This window comes from Urocampus carinirostris, chromosome 5 (assembly GCF_059441175.1).
Source record: "Urocampus carinirostris isolate Australia breed hairy pipefish chromosome 5, RoL_Ucar_1.0, whole genome shotgun sequence".
Taxonomy (NCBI): Eukaryota; Metazoa; Chordata; class Actinopteri; order Syngnathiformes; family Syngnathidae; genus Urocampus; species Urocampus carinirostris.
The window spans coordinates 3,021,696-3,047,500 of record NC_142353.1 but is presented as its reverse complement, the minus strand read 5'-3'; the positions used below and the strand labels follow the sequence as shown (position 1 = coordinate 3,047,500).

At 38.3% G+C, this 25,805-nt stretch overlaps 2 protein-coding genes across 5 annotated transcripts in view; both read right to left on the bottom strand.

Moving 5' to 3' along the window:
* slc33a2 (solute carrier family 33 member 2) overlaps window positions 1-14,949 on the bottom strand; it is an 81,163-nt gene extending 66,214 nt beyond the window's left edge. For all 4 annotated transcript variants that reach the window (XM_088335339.1, XM_088335340.1, XM_088335341.1 and 1 more), the window contains exons 1-2: window positions 14,786-14,949; window positions 13,670-14,451 (exon numbers count right to left, since the gene is read on the bottom strand). In XM_088335339.1, coding sequence (XP_088191465.1) covers window positions 13,670-14,363 — 694 coding nt within the window. In that variant the 5' untranslated portion in view covers window positions 14,364-14,451; window positions 14,786-14,949. The remainder of the gene's footprint in view (window positions 1-13,669; window positions 14,452-14,785) is intronic.
* Window positions 14,950-15,772: 823 nt separating this feature from the next.
* On the bottom strand, window positions 15,773-24,441 carry anxa1a (annexin A1a). The gene is made up of 12 exons (XM_088335338.1): window positions 24,278-24,441; window positions 22,658-22,739; window positions 20,737-20,827; window positions 20,236-20,330; window positions 19,519-19,632; window positions 19,207-19,297; window positions 18,377-18,456; window positions 17,152-17,296; window positions 16,973-17,068; window positions 16,827-16,885; window positions 16,622-16,744; window positions 15,773-16,202 (listed from the first exon to the last, which is right to left on the bottom strand). Exons 1-12 carry the CDS (start codon window positions 24,346-24,348, stop codon window positions 16,143-16,145), a joined length of 1,107 nt encoding a protein of 368 aa, XP_088191464.1. The 5' UTR covers window positions 24,349-24,441; the 3' UTR covers window positions 15,773-16,142.
* Between the last annotated feature and the right edge of the window lie 1,364 nt (window positions 24,442-25,805).

The following is a 25,805-nucleotide window of genomic DNA, read 5'->3' as shown; positions in this document are numbered from 1 at the left end:
AGAGGGGTAGGGACAGCTGCAGTACTCTGGGGTGAGGATGAGTTGGGGTGGTCAAACCTGTTGAAAAAGTTGTTTAACTGGTTGACTCTCCTCACGTCTACGTCCACAGCCACACCCTGCTTGGTGCTGCAGCCAGTAATGGTTTTCATCCCTTCCCACACCTCCTTCATGCTGTTGTTCTGCAGCTTTTTCTCCAACTGTACTGCTCCTTCCCTTCCTGGAGCTGGACTCTGAGCTCCCTCTGTACTCGTTTTAGCTCCTGCTGATCACCATTTTTAAAGGCCCTCTTTTTTGGTTCAGAAGGCACTGGATGTCGCTCGTGATCCAGGGCTTGTTGTTGGCATAGCAGCGTACATTGAATAATTTCTCATGACCAACAGGAAAAATCTCAAGGCACAAACGTATGTCGCTGGACTGTGGTTTGGAAACACTGGGATAAGGGTTTGGGTGAGATCGTGGGGCAAAAAAGTGAGTAAAAAGTAAAAAAAAGGAGTACGTCAGGTTCAACTGTACAGTTTGTCTTACCATTAAAAAGACGAAAGCAATACATACGGAGATGGCAAGTGACAGATACTATATGTTGTATATCACTTGGATTGTTATGCTCATAAATTTCTGTCCAAGAGACTCTGATCTAGAGAGTGGGACAGTGTCTTGAGTCTACTCATTGGCAGAAGACTAAGGTTTTCTTTTTTGCTCTCACAAATAATTTATGCGGGAATATTTGAGAAAAAAAAATTATAATCTTGTTGACAATTCAATTTAATTGAGTTTGATTTCTGAATGACCATTTTCAAATATAACATTACAAATCATTATCTTAATGTAATAATAGTATGGTCCAACCAACCAACCAACTAATAATAGTCTCGTCTGTACAGCCCTTTGAAACTTCTTGTGATTAAGGGTGTCACAAAGAAACATTACTGGACTAATGACTTAAATAAAACAATTTAGGTTGCAATAAAACTATTTTGAATAAAGACATTATCTTAACATGTATTTTAACACTCAAGCCGTCTAAGTGACATTAAACAAAAAAGTAATAACAGGTGGCTTACTAGCTCAACCATAATACATTTTCCTAAAAAAAGACCTCCACATTTTACTGAGCTTCCGTTTGCCCCCTTGCAGTTTATTTTAGAGCACAAAGTCAATACTCATTCGCCACTCACCAAACCAAAAAAAGGAACAGTTTTGTAACACATAAGTGGTGCTTACAGGATGTGGTGGGCTTCCTGTGATTAATTTGATTGATGTTCATAACAGAAAATACAAGTCCATATCACTCTGAAATATTACAGAAACATCTTTAAGAACCGTGCTTATACGGACTGATATGTGTATATCTTCTGATCTTTTAGACAATAAAACAACATAACACAGAAAATAAGCATTTATCATTCGATTAAGAAGTGTGTACAAAGACGTAATTAAAATATCAATAGAATTTGGTTCCCTGTAAAAGAAGCTAAAAGTCGATTAAAATCACATCATACAGCCTGAGTACCATCTTGGCCAGTAGAAGGTGAAGTATGGGACTGTTTAAACCTTTTTTTCATGTGGAACTGGCATTATTAATATAGTAAAAGCTAAAAAAAGATTCAGTCGATTGTCTCCTTCGACATTAAAGCGGGGGAGACAGTCTACATAAATAATTCCAAAATCCTATAAAAGCATGAGGTAAAAGGTGCTTTGGTCTGACGTATCCAAGGTTAACTTTTGGCAAAAAATCCAAAAGGTAGGTTTTGGTTTTCATTAAAAGAATGTAATTTCTACAGCGATGCATGTTGGTTGCAGTTGGTTGCATTCTTCAAAGCTTTGGCTAAAACAGAAATAAAATCAAAGAAAGCCTCTATAGCAGCTGACATTTAGATAGTTAACTTCCTATTTGTTGATTTTGTTTTTGTAATACAAGTCAAGTCATATTTATTTGTATAGCTATTAATCACAAGAAATCTCAAAGGGCTGTACAGACTACAGATTTTTACAGGCATATTTTACAGACTGGGGCAGCACGGCGGAGCAGTGGTTAGCGCGTGTGCGGCACAGTTCTGTGGTCGTGGGAACCTCCTGCGTGGGTTCAAATCCAGCTCCCGGCCTTACTGTGCGGAGTTTGTATGTTTCCCGTGCTTGCGTGGGTTTCCTCCGGGCACTCCGGTTTCCTCCCACATTCCAAAGACATGCATTTCAGGTGAATTGGCCGGTCCAAATTGTCCCTAGGTGTGACTGAGCGAGTGAGTTGTCTGTCCCCGTGTGCCCTGCGATTGGCCGGCAAACAGTTCTGGGTGTCCCCTGCCAACTGCCCAATCATTGCTGGGATGGGCTCCAGAACCCCCACGACCCTACTGAGGATAAGCGGTGCAGCTGATGAGATGAGATTTTACCGACTATTATTACACCATCCCCACATGAGGATGACCAGGCTGCAATAAACGTTGTAAGGGCATTAAAAAGCAATACACAGACATCATCAACATGAAATGTCGTTCATTCATAAGCTATAGATCAGGGGTCTCCAACCTGAGAGCAACGTTTTGTTTCTAATTAGCGCAAAGGACACACAGTATATGCTGTGCATTTGGAAAATATCAATTGAGCTAGATGGCTTGCTAAGGGCCCGGTCACACAGCCTTTCATGGGCGTATCGAGGCTGAATCACGGCCAGAAATTTCTGCCTGTGAAGCAGACGCTATTGGACGCTTTGAGATCGCCATACAGACGAGATACAGCCGTGCGGTCGGAAATTCACACGCGGTTGGCCGCGCAAAAAAGTTTTGCGCTGCTCAAAACTTTAGACCACGTGTAACCGCGGGCGGCACGCGGGCGGCACACGTGGTACACACAAGGTAATGACGCAGTACAGACACGGAACGACGTGCTACGGCCGCGGCCAGGGCGTGGTTACACGCGAGTAGGACGCGAAATTTTAGCAGGTGGAGCACGGTCATAGCACGTTTGTTCTGCGCCTGTATCGCGGTGTTATCACGTGAATTAGCGTGTGTAACGCGTGTGACGGTCAAACGCCTTTCTCCGCGTATATACAGCGTGATTTGCCGAGCACACGTCAGTTGTGCTCGAGACGTCAAGGGGTGAACATGAATCCCCGTCACTGTAGTGACCTCGTCTTAATCCATTTTTATTTCTTGACCTTTCTTTTCATTTCATAACAAGATAAAATAAAAATGGAAAAACTATTACAATAACAACATATTGGCTTCTTCTTCGGTGCCATAGCTTGAAATCTTGATCTTCACGGGACTGTGTCTTGAGCGGTTATGATTTCTACAGCCCGGCTCGGCAGCTTTTATACCCGTGGTCCACACGCGGAAATGACGCGATGAGGAAGCGGAACAGTCGCCGGCGTCTGTTTTGCGGGCATAACACCGATGAACAGCGGGTTGGCCAATTTTGCGCATTTTCCATCGCAGGCATCCGCGGGCAAAAAAAAAAAAATCGCTAAATTTTACCCGCGATACAGACGCAAACGGCTGTGTGACCGGGCCCTGAGGAGCGAAAAGGGTAGCTTGATAGATAGAAAGGTACACAGGAAAAATCTAAAAGGGAGCTAGATAGCTAGCCAAAAGATTAAAAAGTCATCTAAATAGCCAGATAGAAAGCTAAAAAAAAAAAAAAAAAAAAAAAAAAAAAACTAGAATGGGGGCCAAAATGTAGTTTGATAACTAGCAAAAATTGTAAAATGCGAGCTAGATATCATGCAAAATAGCTAAAAGGGTAGGAAGATAGGTAGCTAAAGAAAATGCACATTTTTGCTCATTCACTTTATAAAACCCATAAATTGGTTATTTAGTTTGTTGTATTCCCTGTAAATCAAATCAGGGGGGTGCAACTGTTATTGTTGATAGCAAGGCACATCATCAAACCTTTATCCCCAAGTGTTGTGACATGACGTCCGTGTGTGTGCATATGACTGTTAAATTTATTGAGGCATCAGGGCAGGTTAAGGGTGAGAGGTCAACGAGGACAGTAATGTCAAATCCTCAGCTCTTTGTTTAGCTCAGTAAAAAGCTAGCAGAGCTTCAGAGATAATTGAGGTTGTGTTGGTTATCTTAATCATAATAGAGAAAAAAATTACTTGTTATGATGGTTTTGACCAGGACAAATGACTAACGTAACTTCAAGGGATTATAATAAACCAATTTTTTTTTTAATGAGGCACAGAACATGTAGTGTTCATCCCCACAGTCATGCAGATATGTTTCATAATATTCCACACTCCATGGATCTCGAAAAAAATTTTCTCATAGTAGACAGTTTGACCACATATTCCCTAAAACTTTGACGGCACCAGATGACAACAAGGACTCAAAACAATGCCGGGTCCTGTTGAAAAACAGACGGCGATTGAAGTCAGAGAATGCATAGTGCTCATTTCTCCTTGGTGGAACTTTGCTTACTGTGTCACAGGGGGACTTCTGACTGTTATGTCTGAGTTGCGTGCTTGATCATCAAAAGCTGCGTGGGGCAATTTAACCCGCCGTAGTGTACAGCGTGCGTTCCTTTTTTGCCTTTGCCTCATTTTAGGTAAGTAATTGTGACTTTTCCTTTAGTGTTTTTTTGCTGTGTGTCATGCAATTAATATAATATTGTACATATAGCTCGCCAGTTAGTGTGCGGGCTTCCAAAGGCTTTCAGGTTAGCACCGTTAGCAGTAGGCTAGCTGACTAGTAGGCCATGCTAATTGTTTTTCCCTGGCTGGGTTCGTAGTTTTAACATTCAAACCAATATGGTGTCTGGCTTGCCAGGGTGCTGGTGTTCTTCACATGATGTCAAATACATTACAGATGCTCCCCTACTTATGACCATTCGACTTACGTAAAACGGTATATACAAACATTTTTTGGGGGATGTCAAAAATTATCTGGACGTTGCTCTAAATTAGATTTTGTATTGTGTGCACCGTTTTCCGAGTACAGGACATTACTGTAGTGCTTCTTTCCGTCGCTACCGGTGTGGGGCGCTGTGAGGTCACCCAGCATCCACCCTAGGGTAAAAAAAAGTCTGCTTCCTCTTCTTAGTTCGTGTGTAAACATCTCTCCTTCACCTGCTCGTAATATCACCGCTGCCACCAATGTAGTTTGTTATTTAGTGTGGGTAATGGATTGCTCCTCGTTTATAGAAAAATACTCAGTAACACTTACGGTCTCTTTGGAGAGATACAACCATCAGCACCAGTCTATTGTAAACACACCAAACTCTCTGCAAAACTAACCTCTCGCGCTCCCCTACACTCTCGCACCAACTATCGCGAAATTTGTTGCCCTACTGACATAATTCATGCAAACCTCACATTCTATGCCTACACTATCTCCAGTGAGCTCAGAACTAAGACATTTTGATGGTTTATTATCTCGTGCATCCATTCAATATGGTTGGTGTAAAGTGTAAAGAAGAGGCGAGTCGTTTCTTTTGAAATGAAAGTGGAATATGGAAGCTTGATGCTCTTGAGAAGATGGTCGGAACGCTTTTTTTTTGGCTACTTTTTACCAGGAAGAGGACCTTTTGAAGCGCATCTCCCAAAAATGCTTTATTTATTTTTATGGAGCATATTATTTTATCAAATGTTTAATTTTTAGTACAAAACGATACAAGTTACTTATACAAACCTTAAATTTACTTATATAAACCTTAAAAATACAAAATATAGCACTAAAGCAACTTACGAACAAATTCCACTTACAAACGATCGTCCTGAACCTCTCGTTCCTAAGTCGGGCAGCGTCTGTATCTTGGAAAATAATTGGAATATACCCATGGCATATAATGTGTGTGTGTGTATATATATATATATATATATATATATATATATATATATATATATATATATATATATATATAAAATGCAAAAAACATGTACTATTTTCTCATATTTTATATGTTTAGAATTTAGGTATCCCTTAAAAAGCACACTTTGGGACAAGAATTTATGTTTAATTTAGTATTACTTTCATAGACAAGGGAAACTTAATCATTCTTCTGTCATTTTTCACCTGACAAGAAACAGGACTTAATTAGACAAACCCCCCTTTGAAAAATATAACCAGGATTGACGTGAGTATTAATTATCGTGACGTAAAAAGACGAGACATAACCGTAGTTTACTAAATAAAGACTGAACTAAATTTTTTGATATTTTACTTCAAAAATAAATACGACACAAAAATGTACATGTTCAAATTCTGTCTTAGAATCCACCACAAACAAAAATAGGCCATTTCTGGATTTTTTTCAACAAGATTGAAATACTAGATTAACTAATTTCAGATCAGATGAAAATGATGCATTTAATCTGCTGACAAAAAGTGTAACTGACCAAAACAAAACCAATTAAAGCATGGCAACTAGGAGTAGAATTAAAATAACTTGACCAAATATAAGTTTAAGTTAAATAAATATGATAAAAACTAACAAGTGAAATTAAAATAAAACCGAGACTAAGTTTATAACAGCTGACACAAATCAACTCTACTATAAATAATGTAAATGGTCTGCATTTTCAAGTCACTGAAGACCAATGGTGGGAATAACGTAACGGCGTAATAACAACGTCGTTATCGTTACTAACGATCAAAAGCGGTGCGTTACTTTGGCTGCAGAACACCAAATGCGGCGCTGTTTTCAGCTGCGCGAGTTTTCGCTCTCCTCAGAGTTCTTTATGTCACGTCTTTTGGAATCATGTAACCATTCAAAATAGTGACTATAATGTATTTCGATAGGGACTACAAATCCAGTGTTTACTACTCGAAAAAAGACGAATTTGTAAATGCTGCAAGCAAATCATGTCATTCGCAAACGAAATGGCTCTATAAGCTTTCTCTTGGAAGTGGGAGCCGGCTACCCACCAATCGAGAGCCGGATCCCTTTGAGACGCTATTTTTGGTAAATAGTCTGAATTTATATAGCGCTTTTTAAGTCACTGAAGACCTCCCAAAGCGCTTTACAATGTGTTTCGCACTTACCCAGTCACACACACACTTACACACAGATAGCGGCAACAGCAACCTGCTTAATGGGGACATTAGGGGTTCAGTGTCACCTTAAATAGTGACGCTTCATAAGCTACATAAAGAGTCTCTCTTTACACTTCATACTAGCAACATCCCCATCCATTTTAAATAATGGTATATGGCTCGCGATTGGTCAAAATGCTTTTCTTCAGTTATTCTGTGCTGTTGACTTTGAATTTGTTGAGTAAAAAAAACTGTCAAAATTGTTTTGTATTTTGTTTTTTTCTTTGTAAATTTATAAATATTATGTTTTCTGTGTTTTTTTGTTAACATTTAAGTCTTGCTTCATTTTTCCCTTTGTAAGGGATTCATAATGATACATACAAATGGTAATATATGGATTAAACAACAAAAACAATCCAAAGTGCCATTTGGGAGCCGAAAGAACCGTCTCTTTTTAGTGAGGCAAGCTGAAAACGCCGATTCTCTAAAAAGAGTCAAAATTTCCAACTTAACAATGTACCATTCGAGTTAGATTTAATTTAATAAACTCACTTTATAGTGTTTACTGCTGATTGTTATTTTATTGTATTGTGTACTGTTGCTTTTTGTTAGTTTTTGTTTCACTTCAAGTGTCGGATGTGTTGCTGGTGAGGTGCAAAAAATATTATATTGTTGTATAACACAACTACCTCTCTATTCTTCTCAAATACTCAAATACTGCTCAGAAAATTTCAAATTCTTTAACATACAACTTCTTTTAAAGTAATGGAAATAGTTACTTTGTTGACTAATTAGTTACTTTTACTAGAGTAACTCAGTTACTTACTTTTTGGAATAATTAGTGAGCAACTATAACTAATTACTTTTTTGAAAGAAACGTGCCCAACACGGCTGAAGACTTCCCAAAGCACTTTACAATGTGCTTCACACTTACCCACTCACACACACATACTCACACACAGATAGAGGCGAAAGTCATGCACGGCGACTACCTACTTATTAGCATTAGTGGTTCAGTGTCTTGCCCAGGTACTCTTCAAAATTTAACTCGGACGAGCCGGGAATCAAACTCTACTGCCTCCCAAATATATGAATAATACATTAATAAATCTATAAATGAATAAATAATCCATCCACATTGTGTAAAAGGTATGTAAAAACTAAAGGCTAAAATGTGAATATTTAAATTTTATTTTTTTTCTATTCAAACAGTCCTCACAACAACTTACACTGATGTTTAGTGGTTTTCGATGTTTGCCCTTATGCTTTATCCCCCCAACCCCTAAAGAGCAACTAATGTTTATTTCTTCTTTATCATAATGAAATATACCATTTGTAGTAAATATTTAGCTAAAGGCTAAATAGTTTTTGTAAATATATACATATCAAATATTGGGTCCCTATAAAATTAAAGTACCAGTACCCTTCATTATTATATGGGGAAAATAATTCTGTAAATAATTAATTTAGGTACATTTAAAATATTTAGGATGTAACATTAAAGTTGTGGTGCGTAGTTTGAGGTGTCCCTAAAAAGTTTAAAATCAAATATTTTCTCCAAAAAAGTATGTGTTAACAGTGCGTATATGAATGAGTTCAGAGAGCCTTTATTTTATTTTTGACACGCCTGTCTGCTTTTATCTTACTTTTATCATCTGTGTTCCTGCTATAGTGTATTACCTTGAGGATAGGAGGTGGAGGGGATGGGGCCAGAAGAGTGAATTATCCCACATGCTTGAGGTTTTTCTTTTATTCTAAAATGATATTGGTGAAAGTAAGAAAAGGAATTTTTCGAATACAGTGGAAATGCCAACCCAAATCCTAAAAAAATGTGGAAAAAATGAGTTTATTTGATCGTGTCTAAAAGAGACCCGTATGTGCACGCAGCACACAAGCAACTTGGCAAAGGCGGAAATGATTATTTTTACCAGGTAGATGGCGTTATCAAGTCGATGATTTTGAACCTACTGGCACCACCTTTGAGGTTTTTTCGTATTAATACAAAGTAATTTGACTACCATAATTAGAATGAAGTACATAAAATAAACAAATTATATATTGTATCATCTAAGTTTTAATTTTTTGATTTTTACTAAGTTAGAGCTAATGCACGCTTTTAGGTCATAAAACACAGTAGTAACACTGTAGGTATTTTTTTTATTTTAGTGAATTACAATAGAAAACACAAATAGGAGCAGGTCTTGAAGAAGGCATTTCTGTACTCATGTTGTTTGGTCCCTTCTCAGGGCACCATGTGGCACTTGTTCATTAATTCATCCCTTCCATCAGTCTCCCATCCTGGCTGCAAAGTCCTTTTACCCTCTGGAAAATATCCTCCTGTCACCATAAGTTTCTCTCCTCCCCCACAACCACTAATGCATGCCTTTGGAAATAGTCCAGTCTGAATGTTAATACAGATTGGATGCCCTGGGTGCTTTTCAATGGTCCTATTCTTCATGGGGGTTGCATAGAAGATCGTACAGAATGGACGGGGGTTACTCAATACTTTTTAAAAAAATGACTCCTGTCAATTTTGCCTAATGTAAGTGTAATATTTCTAGTTTTATGACATTCTAATACAAGAAAATGTACAGTATGTTTAAACTAAGCAAAGTGATTTATCAGCTGGTAGATTGTTTTGTCTATTTTAACTGTTCTTTTTACAATATAGGTTCACTTACTAGTATAATGAGAAGATTTATATTTGAAATAAGCAACGTTATGTTACCTTGCAGATTGTGGATCGTTTTTTTATTTTTCTAGGAAATATCTTCTACCAAGATTAGAAAAAATACTGTCTCAATAAAATAGTTTGAACATTTTTGCTTCTTTTATTGAGGTATAAAATCAAATATAATAACTTAAAAACAATTGCACTCAAAATGAGCAAAATTTTAAGTCCAAGGGGTAAGAATTTATGTTTGGGACTGCGTTGTTGCATTTTTGAGTGGGTATATAGAGGCCAAGGTTCGACTCATCTTTGAAAAGCGAAAGACGCTCTACACAAGTGATTTTCAACCACAGTGCCGCGAGAGATCGTCAGGTGTGCTGTGAGAAATCACCCAATGTCACTTTTTAAAATTTTAAATTTCATAAAACATTTATGAATCATTTACTGCAAATATTATGTCATTGTCAAGTGTCTGTGCTGTAAAAACTGGGGTTATTATAAATTATATTGTAATTAAACATACAGTTCAGTGTCATTTTATAACATTTTTGGTTAGTGGTGTGCCGCAAAATGTTTCCAATGTAAAATAAATGCCCTGGCTCAAAAAAAGTTCAAAAACACTGCTCTACACAGGAACAATGGTGATCAGATGATGAAGGTGCCGTTTCTGAATCAGATCAAAAGGCTTCACGTGCTGCTAGTAACCATAGGAACCATGTGCTATCTGTTTGGTGTGGGGAAGAGAACCCCTACACAAAAAAACTGGCCTGTAAAGGGATCGGTGCCCCCGGGCTGTACTTGCCCAATACACACCCCTGGAAGTGGTGCCCCGTTGGGCGGTTAAGGGATCCATGAACTGTGAAATCTAATATCAAATTAAATAATTTGTATAGTTTGTTTGCTCTAAATCAGCCTTTAGAACAACCCTCAAATAAACCTTCAAAAGGACTTGTGAGACAGTGCCACTGAAGTTTATCAAGTGAGTAAATTGTTGCAGGGTTTTCTTAAAAACATTTGGGCAGATTTGACTAGAGGCTGTTACCAAATAAAAGCACAAAACTAGTTTCAGTATTTCTGTGCATTTCTATATTCCAGGTATGTCCAATATCTGGCCCAGGGGCCAGTTACGTCCTGTGATCAATTTTTTACTGTTCCGCGGTCTCTGTTATAAAATTAATAATATGTGGCCAGCCAGTAATGTTGACTGCAGTATAAAATAAATTTGTCCGAAAAAATAATCACCATTTCACCAGATGATGGCAGTAGCCCTTCTGCCACCTTGCCCATGGCTTTCTGTAAGAAGTGACACTGATCGCCAAGCACTGCAAACCTTTCTTTGCAGAGTGAATTTCTTAAAGACTGTTCAGAAAATGGTGGGCTGAATAGTGGACCGCCACACATTTTAGCCTACAAAATCAAAACATGGCTGCATAGGATATAATTGGACTCAAGAGTTCATTAAACAGAGATAAAAAAAAGGGATATCGGCTCGCATTTGTGTTTCACAAAGATGTTTGGGGGTTTGAGGGGTGTGGGACCAGACTGAGATCACCAAAATCACACAAACAAGTACCACTTCTACAAAAACAAAAGTCTTTCACTCAAAATTCAATTTGAACACAGAGCCTTTATCCATCACAACAGTTTAAAAAGCATTGCTTTACCACAAAAAAAGCTAAAGATATTTTTAGGGTGCATTTACAGGAAATGCACTGAAGTGATTGGAATGTCTATAAATCACTGATGCAAAGTAGCAATGATGAAAACACCAAAATTAGAAGCGGCTGATTGCACCCACAAGCTCGTGAGACAGAGAGAGTAATGCGGAGTGGGGGTTTGCTCCCTAGACAGATTAGGGGCTCCAGCCAAGCCTTCATTCTGTCTAGTAGTGTCGTCTGTTGGGGTTCATCCGATTATGGAACACTCTCTCGAAAACACACATACGACTTAAAAACAAAAGGCCCATGTATTCTTACACACGTAGAAATGAATGCTATGCAAATGTGCACAGACAATTACATTTACACCACCCACATGCAAACAAACATCAGAATCAAGCACTCGTTCCTTTCTGTTTAGGAACGCTATTGAACAAAGAAACTGTAATCCTTCCATAATCCCCCATGCCTCCAAACTTAAACTCTCACACCCACACAATGAAATGATCATAAACTACTTTTTTATCATTTTCTCCTGGATGTATGTATTTGGCAAAAAATGAGAACACTTTACCATTCTCACTGTAACATTGTTTTAGCTAACAAAATAATTCACATTATTTGAAAAGCGTGTTCCAATGAAAACTACAGTATTGACCAGTCTGAAAGGTTCTTTTCAACCATCACGTAAGTTTACTTTTTTTCCTGTGTACTTTTTTTCCTGTGAACGTATCGAATTGTTTCATAGACACGCCAACAGATACCTCTAGTGGCAGATCTGTGCACTACATACCAACAGAAGCTTTATTCTTAATAAGTACATCCATAGTTTTACCTAAATATGAAAAACCCGTTTCTGTCCAATACATTGGAGAGCTTATTTAGAAACACACAGTAAAAACTACAGCTCTAGAACCGTAAAAGCAATATTTATTTAAGAAAATGTTTATGAACTTAATAGTAGTTCATACCAGTTCCTATTATATTCCAGTGTCTAAACATCATTTACTCTACCTCCTACTCTGATGCAATCGGGTTAAATATGTTATCAAATACAAAACTTTGCAATAATTGGGATAAGATCCAGCATGCCTACAGTAGTGCAGATAATCGATTGATGGCTTAATAATAAACTGGTATGTTTACGTGAGTGTTTATCAAAAGTGAGCATTCTGCACCATAATAATGTAATGGTGGGCTTTGAGCAATGGCCTGTGAATATGTCACCACAGTTTGTTATTCATCTATGTTCAAAAATCAATTGCCATAAGTCAAAATGGTTGACAGATTGTTTAAGTATATAATGGGCTAAGGATTAAATTAAAGTGCATTTGAGACAATTTGAAAGAAAACTAGTTTTGAAATGAGAGGTTTTGACTCTAAATTGGAAATACAAAATAAAAACAGATCTTTGAAAATGTGTTTGTTAAAGGAACTGTACGGAATTTGGAAATGTGATACTCACAGATGCCATCTCCTGGCTTGTGTGATCATTGCAGCCTCAGTCAGCTCAATTATGATGCTCATGAGAGTTTGTGCATGTCTTCAAATAAATTAGTCTTTTTTCATCATTCATGGCATTTGGGTTGGCGTTTGGACTCTACTTGAAGCATAACTTTTCTTACTTTCACATTTTTTATGCTACACTGACAAATATTTTAAAAAGACTCACAGGGATTAGAAAGACGTCACTTTTCAGCACCCTCTCCAGACCCCATTTCTCGAACCAAATTTGTTCTGCCCCAAACAGCTCTGCTAAAAGTAAGATAAAAGCAGGTAGGTGCAGTGAAAAATAAAGAATAGTGGCTCGTTGAACTCAATTGGGCATTGTGAACACATAACTAATAGAGAAAACAGGTAACTTTAAAGTTTTTGAGGAGACCTCAAATGACGCACCAAACCTTTAAGTATAAAATAAATCACTGATTATATTAAAAGTACATACAAGGCAACTTGAAAAACTGTTTTGAAATTGGGAGCCGAAATTTTTTACATCACATTTGAAGTAAAAAAACAAGACCCTTTCATCTTTCTTTGAACATGTCTTAACATGCAGGTTTTTTTTTTTCAATAGTGAAGAAGAAAGTGCGATACAGGTTAAGGATTGAAAAGGAAAGTAAGATTACCTTGAAATGATTTAGTTTAGATTTATACTCATGCACCCTCTGTCTTTAACATGATATTCGATCTGCGACCTCAGTGAAACTGTTGAGGCTTTTGAGTTTTTCCTTGCCCACATGCTAGGTACAGATCAAGGGTTGGTGCAATGGTAGTCTCTATTCTGTACAGCTCTTTAAGACTTCTTGCGATTGAGGGCTATACAGATAAACATGAGTTGAAAATTGCAAGCACGCACTTTTTAGACTCACCCAATTTGTATGTGAGCACATAGAGGATGGTCCACGCTGTGCCAGGGACAGCCAACAGCTTCTTCCACACCCTCCACGGCATCAAAGCATCAACACCCTGTCCTCTTCTACCTTCTGCCTGTTGGCCCCTCACATGCTCCTCATCCAACACAGGAGCCCCCCACACAAACAGGGCCACACCAGCATACACGAAGGTCAGCAGCATAAACATCCAGCTCCATCCGGCCACGTCGATAACAGCCAGCAACCCGCCTCCAGCAAACACCGATCCGGCTTTATAGCCCACAACCTGGGCTGTGTTACCCAGGCCAAGTTCCCCGCGACTTTTCAACAGCCTAACGGCCGCGCCGTCCACTGCAATATCTTGAACAGAAGCGAGGGTGTTCATGGCTAGCAAGGTTCCCGCTACGCCCCAGATGTGCATTTCTGGAGCCAGAGCGGAACTGGTAAGACATGTCAGTGCTAATCCAGAAACTGTTGCCACCAGCCAACGTCGCTTGGTGCCAATTCTGTCCACCAAAGGTGCCCAAAGAACCTTGAGTACCCATGGGAAATAAAGGATCTTGGTAAAGCCAATGCGAGTAAGGGAATGGCCCGCTCCACGCAGGTAGACAGGAAGCAGAGAAGACTGGAGACCATAAGGGATGCCTTGGACAAAGTACAGCAGGCCCAAGAAGACAAGTTTGTCATTCATGATCTTGCCCCAAAATGCACTATTCCATTGGTCAGGTTGTCGTCCGTCTTCGAGTTAGCGAGTAGGTGAAGAAGCGTACTCAAATGACCTAAAATGGGAAAAGTTGCATGACATTGATCGTTAACGATACAAGTATTTTCAATGAGCCACCTGGAAGTGCACAAGACTCGACACTCATGGCAAGGTATACATTATAAGCCCGAGTAATCAGGAACATTGCTAACATTAGCTGTAAAAACAATGCGTGCGAGTTAAGAAAACACTTATTTAAAATAAAGTTTTATATTCTTTAGCAATCGGCGTTTACCGTATTTGCATTGCCAACTGTTTAAGCCTTGTTTGACATAATTTCTAGGCTATAATTAGCTAGCATTCCCACATGCTCCGTCATTCAAAGCGAATTAATTTAAAAGACACATCACCTTGTACTCTTATCTTTTCCCCTTGTTGTTAGTAAATTAGGTATACAAAAACGGAACTATCTTTATATATATTGACAAGTTAAGACAAAAAGTTGGTTAGCCTAGCGCCAGGTTAGCACATCGTTGCACCCGCTATTGCACTGCACTTGTCATGTTTACATTGAGTGACGAGGTTGCCAGTTACGAAAGTCACTGTCCCCCTTCTCTTAGTACAAAACAAACATGGCGTTTTATAAAACATGGCAACCCATACAACTTAAAAAAAAACCGTACCGGTGTATTCTTTTGACAATATTTCAATACAGTATTTCAAATCGTTATTTACAAAATATAAACATTTTTTCAATATTTTATCGGTTGAGAAGATATTGAACGTTAAGGTGGAAACTAAAAACACGATTTTACCCTGAAGACACATTTATAAATTCCACCCTCTTGAATAAACGAGCTACGTGCTAAAAAAAAAAAAAAAAAATCATCTCATTAGCTGTACCGCTTATCCTCAGTAGGGTCGCAGGAGTGCTGGAACCCATCTCAGCAATCATCAGGCAGTGGGCAGGGGACACCCTGAACTGGTTGCCAGCCAATTAAATCAGTGATGCAATTCAACTTATTCTTAAAGTGACATTTGTGTGTTATTAATTGCTGGCTCAGGGTTAGAAAAGGATCTATCTTTGGGCAGTGGACACTCTAAACTGGTTGCCAGCCAGTCGCAGGGCACACAGAAACCGACAACTCACTCGCTCATTCACACCTAGAGAAAATTTGGACTGGCCAATCAACCTGACATGCATGTTTTTGGAATGTGGGAGGAAACCCACAAAAGCACGGGCAGACCATGCAAACTCCCCACAGGAGGTTCGATCTCATGACCTCAGAACCGTGCCGCACAGGCGCTAACCGCTGCCCCACCATGCTACCTTGTGTCCTTTGTTTTTTGTTTTTTTTTTTAAGGAAATTGCGATTTTTGAAAGGAAACACATACCACATAGAAAATCACTTTTATTTGCAAAAGCTCCTTCGGTTGCACAAGTATTGCCTTCAGTTGATTGCACTACAAAGATATTTTGCCAAACTATTGCAATACTAATTGACCTTTTTTTCCAAGCACCTGTTCATACATTATTGGTTCTAACACAGTTTTTGGCTAAATCAAATCCAAAGTAAGATACGTGTGTCCCGAATCACAATTTCCTAAATGCCTCACATGGCATTTACTGAGGTAACATCGATTTGGAATGAATCCTTTCTCCTTGGTATTAGTTGGGTAAGATTATTTTGCACAGCTGGACTTAGGGGTGAACCTTCAGTTAAATGGCCTTGTCAACTTTGAGATCTCTTAATCAGAAATGAGAAATCAGTTCTCACTCCCGCAGAGGGCTAGCAGAATCTTCTCATAGTCTCCTTTGGTATCATCCTGGGAAAACATTTTTTTTCATTGTTAAAGTTTCTTTAATACAGGATTGTATCAGAAAAAAAATGTAATAATGTGAAAGTTATTTTCTGAAGTGCAACTAAAAAAACATCCGTAATATCTTCTAGATTTATTACAAAATCAAGAGAAACATTGCAAGCCTTTTTGTCATTTTAATATTGCAGACTATGGCTTACTTTTTCATGATAGTCCAATATTTTGGGGGTGGGATATTTGAGTTTTTACCATAAATACATATATTAAAACAATATAAGGCTTAATATTGTATTTGTAATAGATCCAGGATGTATGCCATTTGTTTTCTAATTGCGATACAGAAAATAACAAATATCCCAATATTCTATATTACTGAGAAAGTAATGTACATTTATAGAAAAATATATGTTAACTTGTTTTCTCACCAGAATGTCCTGGTAGAGTGTTTTGCCATATTTCTTCTTGTACTCAGCCTTGATCAGTTTCAAATCTTTTTCAGCACGGCTCACCATGATACGGGTAAGAATGTTTTTGCGGGTTCCAGATCCCTAAAAGCAAAAATAAAGGAATGAAGATAAGAAAATGTTGCAACCCTATAAAAAAAGTTTTTACACTGTATGCATACAACACCTTCATTGCCAAGTTGAGTCTCTCAGCAAAGAAAGCAGGCCTGCTTCCAGCACACTTAACTTGAATGTTTGAAAGAAGAAAAAAAAAACATTTGATATTACTCTGTATATTCAAAGTAATGATGTTTCAGCCTTTTGTGCTTTTACCAATTGCTGTGAGGCAATTCTCAATATCGCCTTTCATCTCCAGGTCAATTGCTTTGGCCACATCCACCTTGCTGTACTTTGAGTACCTCTGAAACACTAAATAAGAAACACAATTCACAACACATGTTTAATGAGAAAAAAAAAAACCAAGACAGAGGTCAGCGAGCAAACTAGCTGACCTTCACGGAGATGAGGCGCGCTCCTCACGGTGAGGATTTCAATGAAAGCGGAGCAGTCTTTGCCTTTCCTCCCCTCTCCAGCCTCATAGAGAGACCTGGCATCGCTGTCAATTAGCTGCTCACACACTCCCTCTGTGCGGTTAGCCTGTGAAACAAACTTTGGAGATCAGCTTCCTTCTAAACAAAGCATCTCTCAAAATAAGGCTAAAATACAGTTGAACTTGTAAGTATATCCAAACAAAACTTTTTCTGGATAATATAACTTCTTAAGACATGTCATGATGTAGTTGTTTATAATAAATGTGATGAGTTATTGCAAAGCTTGACTAATTTCTGATTGTAACGCTTCAGCTTTCTGCAATTCTTAATTGGGAAAAGTTATTAATCAAAGTGTGTCAAGAATTGTCATCATGGTTACTGGGGTTCGACACACGTACAGTATTAGTGAATTTATCTAATCATGAAAGACAGGAAAAAAAAAAAAAAAGAGTAGTTGCTTGATTCAGGAAACAGTGGATTTGTGCAAAATGCCTATTGAATTACAGGACATCTATGTAAAAGGGGCAATGCATTTTATTTAGCTACTCCAAGTGCTTAAGAAAACTTTATTAAAAACAATATCGATTTAAATAATAAGAAAACATACATGAACCATCCTAAAAACATGATTTTATAAAATACATGTATGCCAAGAAATTACCGTTTTTTTACATAACATGATCCTCACTTAGAGGGAACTGGCATAATTGCTGCTACAGACATCCCCAAAAACAAAAACCTTGAGAAAGGCTGAGCAAAAAATAAAGAAAAATGTGCACTTTAGTCACTTTGAGTCTCCGTAGTGTATTATTCCTAGTGCTTTGTAGCCCTACACAATACAGCGACGTCTAGGTCAAAAATAACATTGTCCCTCCAACATTGATTCAAATATAGAAATACCTTCAGAAAAGTTATATTTTTAGCGTTCCTAATAGAATAGAAATAATAAATTATTTATGTAATGCAATATTTCCATTATACTGTATATGGCCATCGATTTAATTGTCATGTAAATATTTGCAAGTAAGGAATTCATATTTAAGAACCCATTGTTGTGGCAGTCGGCGTGGTGGCGTTCCATGTTGCCTTAACCTACGACTATACTGCAGCTTTGAAAAGAAAGGCGAGTGAAATCCGCCTCAAACATCCTGTTACAAAGTAAAGATTGAGTGCACACATGCTGTACCTTGCAAAGTGCAAGGATTGCATTTCTGAAGTCTCCGCTGGTGTCAGATCTCACATCCTCCTCCAGGTCCTTTTTGTAATCTTAAGAGTCAGAACAGAAACATTTGAAATATTTTTTCGGCACAATTAATGTTCGCAAGATTTTTAGTACCTACTAACAAATCATATACAACATGTTATATTTTAAGTGAAAATGAAAATGTGTAGCAGAGTAATTACTTTGATGATGGAAGTAAAATGAATAACTTTTGTAACAGTTGTATTGCAGCTCAAATTATTACCCAAGCGCTTTAAATTGTTAGAATGCGTTCATCTATAATGTTTTCCTTGGCCCATGGGTACGTACACATTCAGGCAAAATTTGATAGAAAATTTCGGTATACAGGCTATGTAAATTCATACAGAAATCCAATAAAGGTCTCAGTTAAAATAAATGCTTCGGTTAGTCCTTTTTTCCAAATACTGGTGCTTGTTTGCGCACTTGAAAGGTCCCGTTGCTTGTTAACATTACTGCATGCAGAGTTTGGCCAAATAAGATACTTTTATTCTTCTTCATTGGTGACGTTAATTACTGTAGACTTGTAAGAAGGAAATGTACTCAAAATCAAAATATATTCCACAGGTCTCGGAATGTAATTTACAATTGCTGAGCAAGTTTCATAGAGGCCGCTGGAAGTTTTGGTGTTATTTTTGGCCATGAAAGAGTCAGAAATCATGTCATGAGTATTTTTTTTCCCATGAACACATTGTAAAACAGCATAAACTGGAAATAAGAACTGTTATAAATATATACAAAAATGGTAATAAGAGTGTTAACTGTTTTGCACACACCTTCCTTGTAAGCTTTCTTAATATCCAAAATCTCAGTGTTGGTCCGAGAGGCCAAAATCTCAACAAGGGTGTCTTCATCTGTTCCCAAGCCCTGCAACAAGGAACGAAATAAAAAGTTTTAACACAGTACTATTTCATAGGCATCCTTTCACAACACATTTTATTAGCCCAGTAGGACAAGTCAGCATGAATTCATGGAAGTGGGTGGAGCAGCGGACTTAGATGTGTATTGACCTCCAAAGTGCAACAAAAACGTTCCTCTTAGCTAACATGCACACGAGGATGGGTGTGGAGAGATGAGTGCATATGTACCTTCATGGCCAATTTCAGGAGCTGGGCATCATACTGGGCTGGTGTTTTCAGCAGAGCCATGACCACGTCCTCCAAATCTCCCTTCAATGCCTTCTTTAGTGCTGCTTCCAGTGGCTTCAAGGAAACAAAATACTCAAAACTATTCTTTGGTGCTTGACATGAGTAAAGAAGATAGCTCAACGAATCTTTGTTTAAAAAAAAAAAAAAAAAAAACTGAAAATGAGCTTTTTTCTGAACGTACCGAAGCTTGCAAAGGCAATTTAAAAAAGTGTAACATACACATAAAAATGTTATCCTTAGTTACAGTAAAAAAATGTCAAAGATTACAAATAACAGACAGGTGATGACTAGTTACATATAACAGGTTGGTTCAAACCATTCTGGTATTGGCATATTTTGTGTTTTAAGAACAAGAATATTGAAAAGCCCACTAAATATAAGTTTCATTACACATTTCCCCAAATCAATTACTTTACACAAATTACTCTACAACTAACACCAGGACAAGGTCAATAAATGATTGCAAGATTTGATCAATATTTACATTTACACTATTTCAGAATCTAATCTAATGTAACACTATTTTACTTTTTTGACACTGGAGTAATTACTCCAATCACACTGCTTTAGATTTATTTTAGTAGCAAGATTCTTAATATTCCTGCTTGGGTATATTTTTTGACTACCATGTGCATGAGGTTTTTTTCCCTTTCCTACCTTGCCGTTGGCTTGTTCATAGGCCGCCTTTATCTGCTGCCTCTGCTCATTGCTCCTCTTCACCAGGACTTCAATGATGGTGTTCTCATCCACACCTGAACAAAAGACATAATTTCAAGTTAATACGTTCACATCTGAAACTGCTGGTTATGGGGTAACTAAAAACTGTGGCCTTGAACCCTTTAACAGGAAAATGCAAACAAATTAAAAAGATGTTGGTTTGAAATAGAGGGGCAAGCCCCTTGGGAGGGGGAAGTTTGATTTCAGGGACAGTTGTTTTTTTTTTTTCCCGGAATATAGAGCAATTGCACCTCCACTACACCAGGGGGAAGTCACATTCTCCGAGTCTTTTGTTTCAATTAGCCTCCACAAAGTGCATTAAGCACAGAGTACAATAATTTAGAGTGAAGTGTAGACACAAAGTGTAGCAGGCCCTCAGGTGACCCCATGAAAAACACGCACGCACACTTTTATGACTAATCCAGATGCAATTCGGATTACCTTTAACCTTAATGGCCTGGTCCAAGACAGCAGCATCACCACTGGCGCTGAAGTTTGGTGCTGCTTTCACTGTCCCCTCATTCTTTAGGACCTAAGAGAGAAAATGCCATTTATTAGATGTGTTTCTTATTAATGTTGACTACGTTTTGTCAATTGTTGGAAGGGGGATTACCACATGTGCGACACCTTCAAGGTTTAATTTTCCGCATGCATTTTTTTGAAGTTTTTCCTTGCACTCATGCAAGTTTTTGATTAAGTTGTGTTGCAATTGTGGCCCATGCAAACCTTTGACACTCACTGTGATTAAATCACGTCATGTTTATTTGTATAACCTTTGATCACAAGACTCAAAGGGCTGTACAGACTACAGACTAACAGACTACAGTAAATCCTTGTTTTTTTGTTGGGCTCATGTTCCCATGATAAGGGAAATCCCTAAAGTAGTAACCTTAATCATCATACAAAAGATGTTCTCTACAGTATATCGAATCCAAAGAACAAGCATTTGTTTAAGAACGACTTTTAAAGGTGAACAGTGGTATAGCGAGGGATTACTGTACTGTTATATACACATTGAATTACCTTACGATTTACCACATTAAGTCTCTTTACTTGCCGATTTCTTAAAATAGTACAGCATCACAATTGAAACAACACTAGTTATTTTTAGTCTAATTAGATGACGAGCAGATTTTTTTTTTGCATTAAACTCACGTCTCGTTTACCATGCTTTGTGGGTGTGACTTATTTATGCTGCTTAAGAAGAATTAGTAGTGTTGTGATGTTGCATTTTCTTCTATCCTTCCACTTCATTTAGTCAGGGTTCCTACAGCTTAAGAAAAGTTAAATTCAAGACTCAAAATGTATGCCCAAGTTGACATTAAAAAAAAATTGAAACAAAAAAAAACCCACAAATATCGCTAGCACACAATACATTGTGCCTTGTACACGTTACCTGGCACAGCTTTTAGCCATGGCAAAAAACATTCGTCGGACAGACACTACTCATTAAGTTAACATTTTTTCCCATAATCCAAAATTAAAGGTCTCTGTCCAAAGTTGCGATCTGTATTGTGGATAACCAAAGACATGAGTCTGAAACCACATCACCGTTTTGAAAGTTCCGTTATTGTGGTCATGTGATGGTGGCACAAAAGTAACTCTGTGAATTATTTAATAAGACAATTGATCAATTCTACAAAATCTTTTAAGTTCAAACAAATACAAGTCTTACATTTTTAAGATTTTTGAAAATTGGATTTAATGACTTTGGATGCCAATTAAGGTCTTATTTTTACAATAATTAATTCAATGCCTTTTAAGACCTTAAGGACTCGTGGGACCTTGTTAGTTAATGTCATCAATAGCGGAAAATATGCTGTAAACTATAGGCAGGAGCCCTTGTACTTATTTTCTCCTGTTAAAGCACAGAATCCTTTCAACGATTGATTAAACTAGGTAGCTAACAGCCTTGCAAGGAGCAAAAACGTGTGGCAGAACAACAATGCTGGTTAGCCTAGTGCTTCACCAGTAAGAGTGTATTTTATTGTTTGAAGACTTAAGTCAGGGAGGGGCTCAAATTCCTGTTCCATTGAGTCACACACTCACAAGACATACAAATGCTCCTGATTTCTCAGTTTCGAGGAGTGAAACTCTCCATCCGCTATTCTCCCTTTTTCTTATAAAATAGTGCGAACGGCTCCTTTCTCAGCCACACACATTTGTTCTTGGGCTAAACTGTTAAACCAATCACTCAATCTTTCTTCTCTCCACCATCTATATGTTCCCTCCTCTTTTCCTTTTCTATAAACTCTGCCAGCAAAAACTTTCCACCCGAGCATACCACAGGAAGAGAGAAAAAAAAAGGAGAACAAACATAGTGGTTGGCCTTAGCAACTGCAACAGAATCATGGCGACTTACGGACTCATCGGGCATGCCCAGATAAACGGTTTGCATCATGAACTCTCTGATGAAAGCCATGGTTTGGGCTGGCTGCAGGATCCTGTCGGATAAGATCGAATCAAACGGTAAATCATATGGGTGAACAGGAAGGGAACAACGGTTTACATCAGGGGTCACAAAACTCGCGGCCAGGGGGAGAATTGCAGCCCCCAGGTTGATAGTTTCAAGCCCCCGCCTTAATATGAACGGTAAAAGGGACGGTGTACATTCTTTTCCCACTAGATGTCGCTGTATTCAGGCGTGCCACCAAAAAACCGAATGCCATCAGCACATAGGAGACAAAATACAGAGTGACCAAACAGAACCTTGTTACTTTAGAAAAGAGAAATAATTAAATAGAATAAATAAAAATGTGAAAAATAAATACAATATAATAAAAAAGACAAAAAGTACCTCAAGAAAAAGGGGAAAGAAATCTAATTAAAATATTTAATGAAAAACAAAAAAAATAAGAAAATGTAAATCTCAAGAAGAAAAATGAATTATTTTGTCTTTTATTTAGCTCTTCCTTTTTCTTTTGATTACAATTTTCCATTTTTGCTTCTTTTTCTTAATTCACATTTGAAATTCCTTTAAAAAAAATGTTTTTTCTTCTTTCGGTCATGCTTTGTGAAAGGCTGAGTAAAAATTGGAATAAAATGGGTGCAATTAGTTTACTTTCAGTCTCTAGTTTGTAGTCTTCTTTGAACTCATTTTTGGTTGCACAACACATTGCAGCGACATCAAGTGGACAAATGTAAAACAATGTCCCTTTCATAAAAGCGTAAAATTATCATCAGCGCTTTTTTAATGGAACACCACATTTTACCCAACCTCACTTCAGCAGCCCTCAACTCAATTGAATTTGAGACCCCTTGTTTACATAGTTGTGTCAAATAAACCACATGCTATAGAAATTGTAAATTGAAGTTTTAACATTGCCTTCCCTAAAAATGTAAGCTATGGTTGATGTGGTTTCTATGACGAGGGCTGCCTGCATGGCCACACCCACTACTGTAGAGGAGTATGGATCCAATTCTCTGGTGTTCTGCCGAAATGTCCTGCTTTATGGAGACCATAGGCTAATCTGACAGCAGATTTTGTCATCTTTCTTATGAAGTAAAACTACACTGAAACTTAGAACTATTGCAAACAGAACTTTTACTCATGACATATAACGAGTGTTGGCATGCATATGTAGGCTACACCGCGTGATTGCCGTAGTCAACAAACACAATGCTTAGAAGCTACGTGAGAAAACGATATTTTGAAGAAGTGAAAGAGTCAAATAAGATTAGATCAAAATAAAACGTATAAATTCTCTCCGGAGGAAATCGCAATCATCTAAGTGCGCATGCGCACTAAACATTAGTATGGAAACACCGGAAAACATTGATTTAAGTTTTTTTTAGTCAAAACATCGTATACGTGCGTAGCGGTACAAACACGCCATGTTTCCGACCACACCCATAATAAACCTAGTGGATTGCAAAAACGTATAAAGGAAGAGCAGACAGAAAACGTACATGCATTTAAAAGCCACGCAAAAAAAAGCTAAACGGCATTCTTAAGATTGTTTATTGAAGAATAGTGACTTACCGTGCAGTTTTGGAAACGTTTGAGGTTGGAATGAATTTTGTAGGGGCGACAGACAAGCAAAGGGAGTACATTTATACTCGCCACAAACTCCACCTAAAGCCAAGTCCGGCCCATTAGACACCGCCTGCCTGCCATCCCTGAGCTGCAGCGAACTTGAAGGGAGGGTAAGGAAGGAGGGGAGTGAGACGTCATGTGCTTAGATGGATACACTCACTGCCAAGTGCCACCCTCAAATGTAAAAAGAAAAAAAAATGGTGCGATGAGGGGGAAAGGGCATTAAAATAGGGAGTGTGAGACAATATCTAGAGTTTAAAGGTCTTCTTAAAAAGTATAAAGTTACATTTTTTTTCTCTATTAGGGATGTGTTAGCAATGCCCAACACAGTTCAAAGAGCCCTTTTGCTTTTTCTCTCCATTGGGCTTATCTGCTTTTATTTAACTTTATCAGGCCTGTTCAGGGCTGAAGAAACCCCCAAAAGGTGGAAAAAAATAAGTTTATTCGAACGTGTCTAGTCAAGTCAAGTCAAGTCACATTTATTTATATAGCCCTTAATCACAAAAATGTCTCAAAGGACTGCACAGGATTACAATGACACAATTACCCGATCCTAAACCCGCATGCTGGCAAGGAACAACTCAAAAACCTTAGCGTGAGGAGAAAGGAGAAACCCTGAGAAAGGACCTCACATGTGGCAATCCCTCCTCCAGGATTGACCAGGGTGAATCACAATTAGCATTACTGTACACAGAATAGTAAACATTAGGTAAGATGTTGAAAATGTCCGGAAAGAGCATGACACCAACGACGCCCTCAGCCTGTAAACTAGTCCAGAAAGTCAATGACGGCCACGACGCAGATTCCCATCTCTGCCAGCTGGTAAATGCAGGGGTTGACATGCTTCAGGTCAGACGCTGGTCCGCTGACTCATTTCCAATCGTCCATCTCCTTCGTATCAGCCAGGCAGGCAGTCGGAAAAAGACAGGACAATACAGAATATGAGGTGGGCATCAATCATAAGCTTTGTAATAGAAGTGTGTCTTAAGTCTCGATTTAAAAACTTCCGTTGAGGTTGCAGATCTTATCTCTGGAGGCAGGGCGTTCCATAACACCGGGGCCCGGATGGAGAACGCTCTCGAGCCTACTTCTTGGCTCTCGGAGTCACAAGTAGACCGGCATTTTCCGAGCGCAGACTCCGTGCAGGAACATTGGGGGATATCAAATCAGAGAGATAAGAGGGTGCAAGCCCATGCAAACATTTATATGTTAATAAGAGAACCTTAAAGTCACATCTTAAGTGGACTGGGAGCCAGTGAGAGTTGGCCAATACGGGAGTAATATGCTCAAACTTTTTGGTCTTAGTCACAAGTCTAGCTGCCGCATTCTGAACCAGCTGCAGACTTTTAATGCTAGACATCGGGAGACCAGAAAGCAATACATTACATAATCAAGCCGAGAAGTAATAAACGCATGAATTAAAACCTCTGCATCTGATTGGGACAGCATCGAACGAATCTTCGCAATATTACGG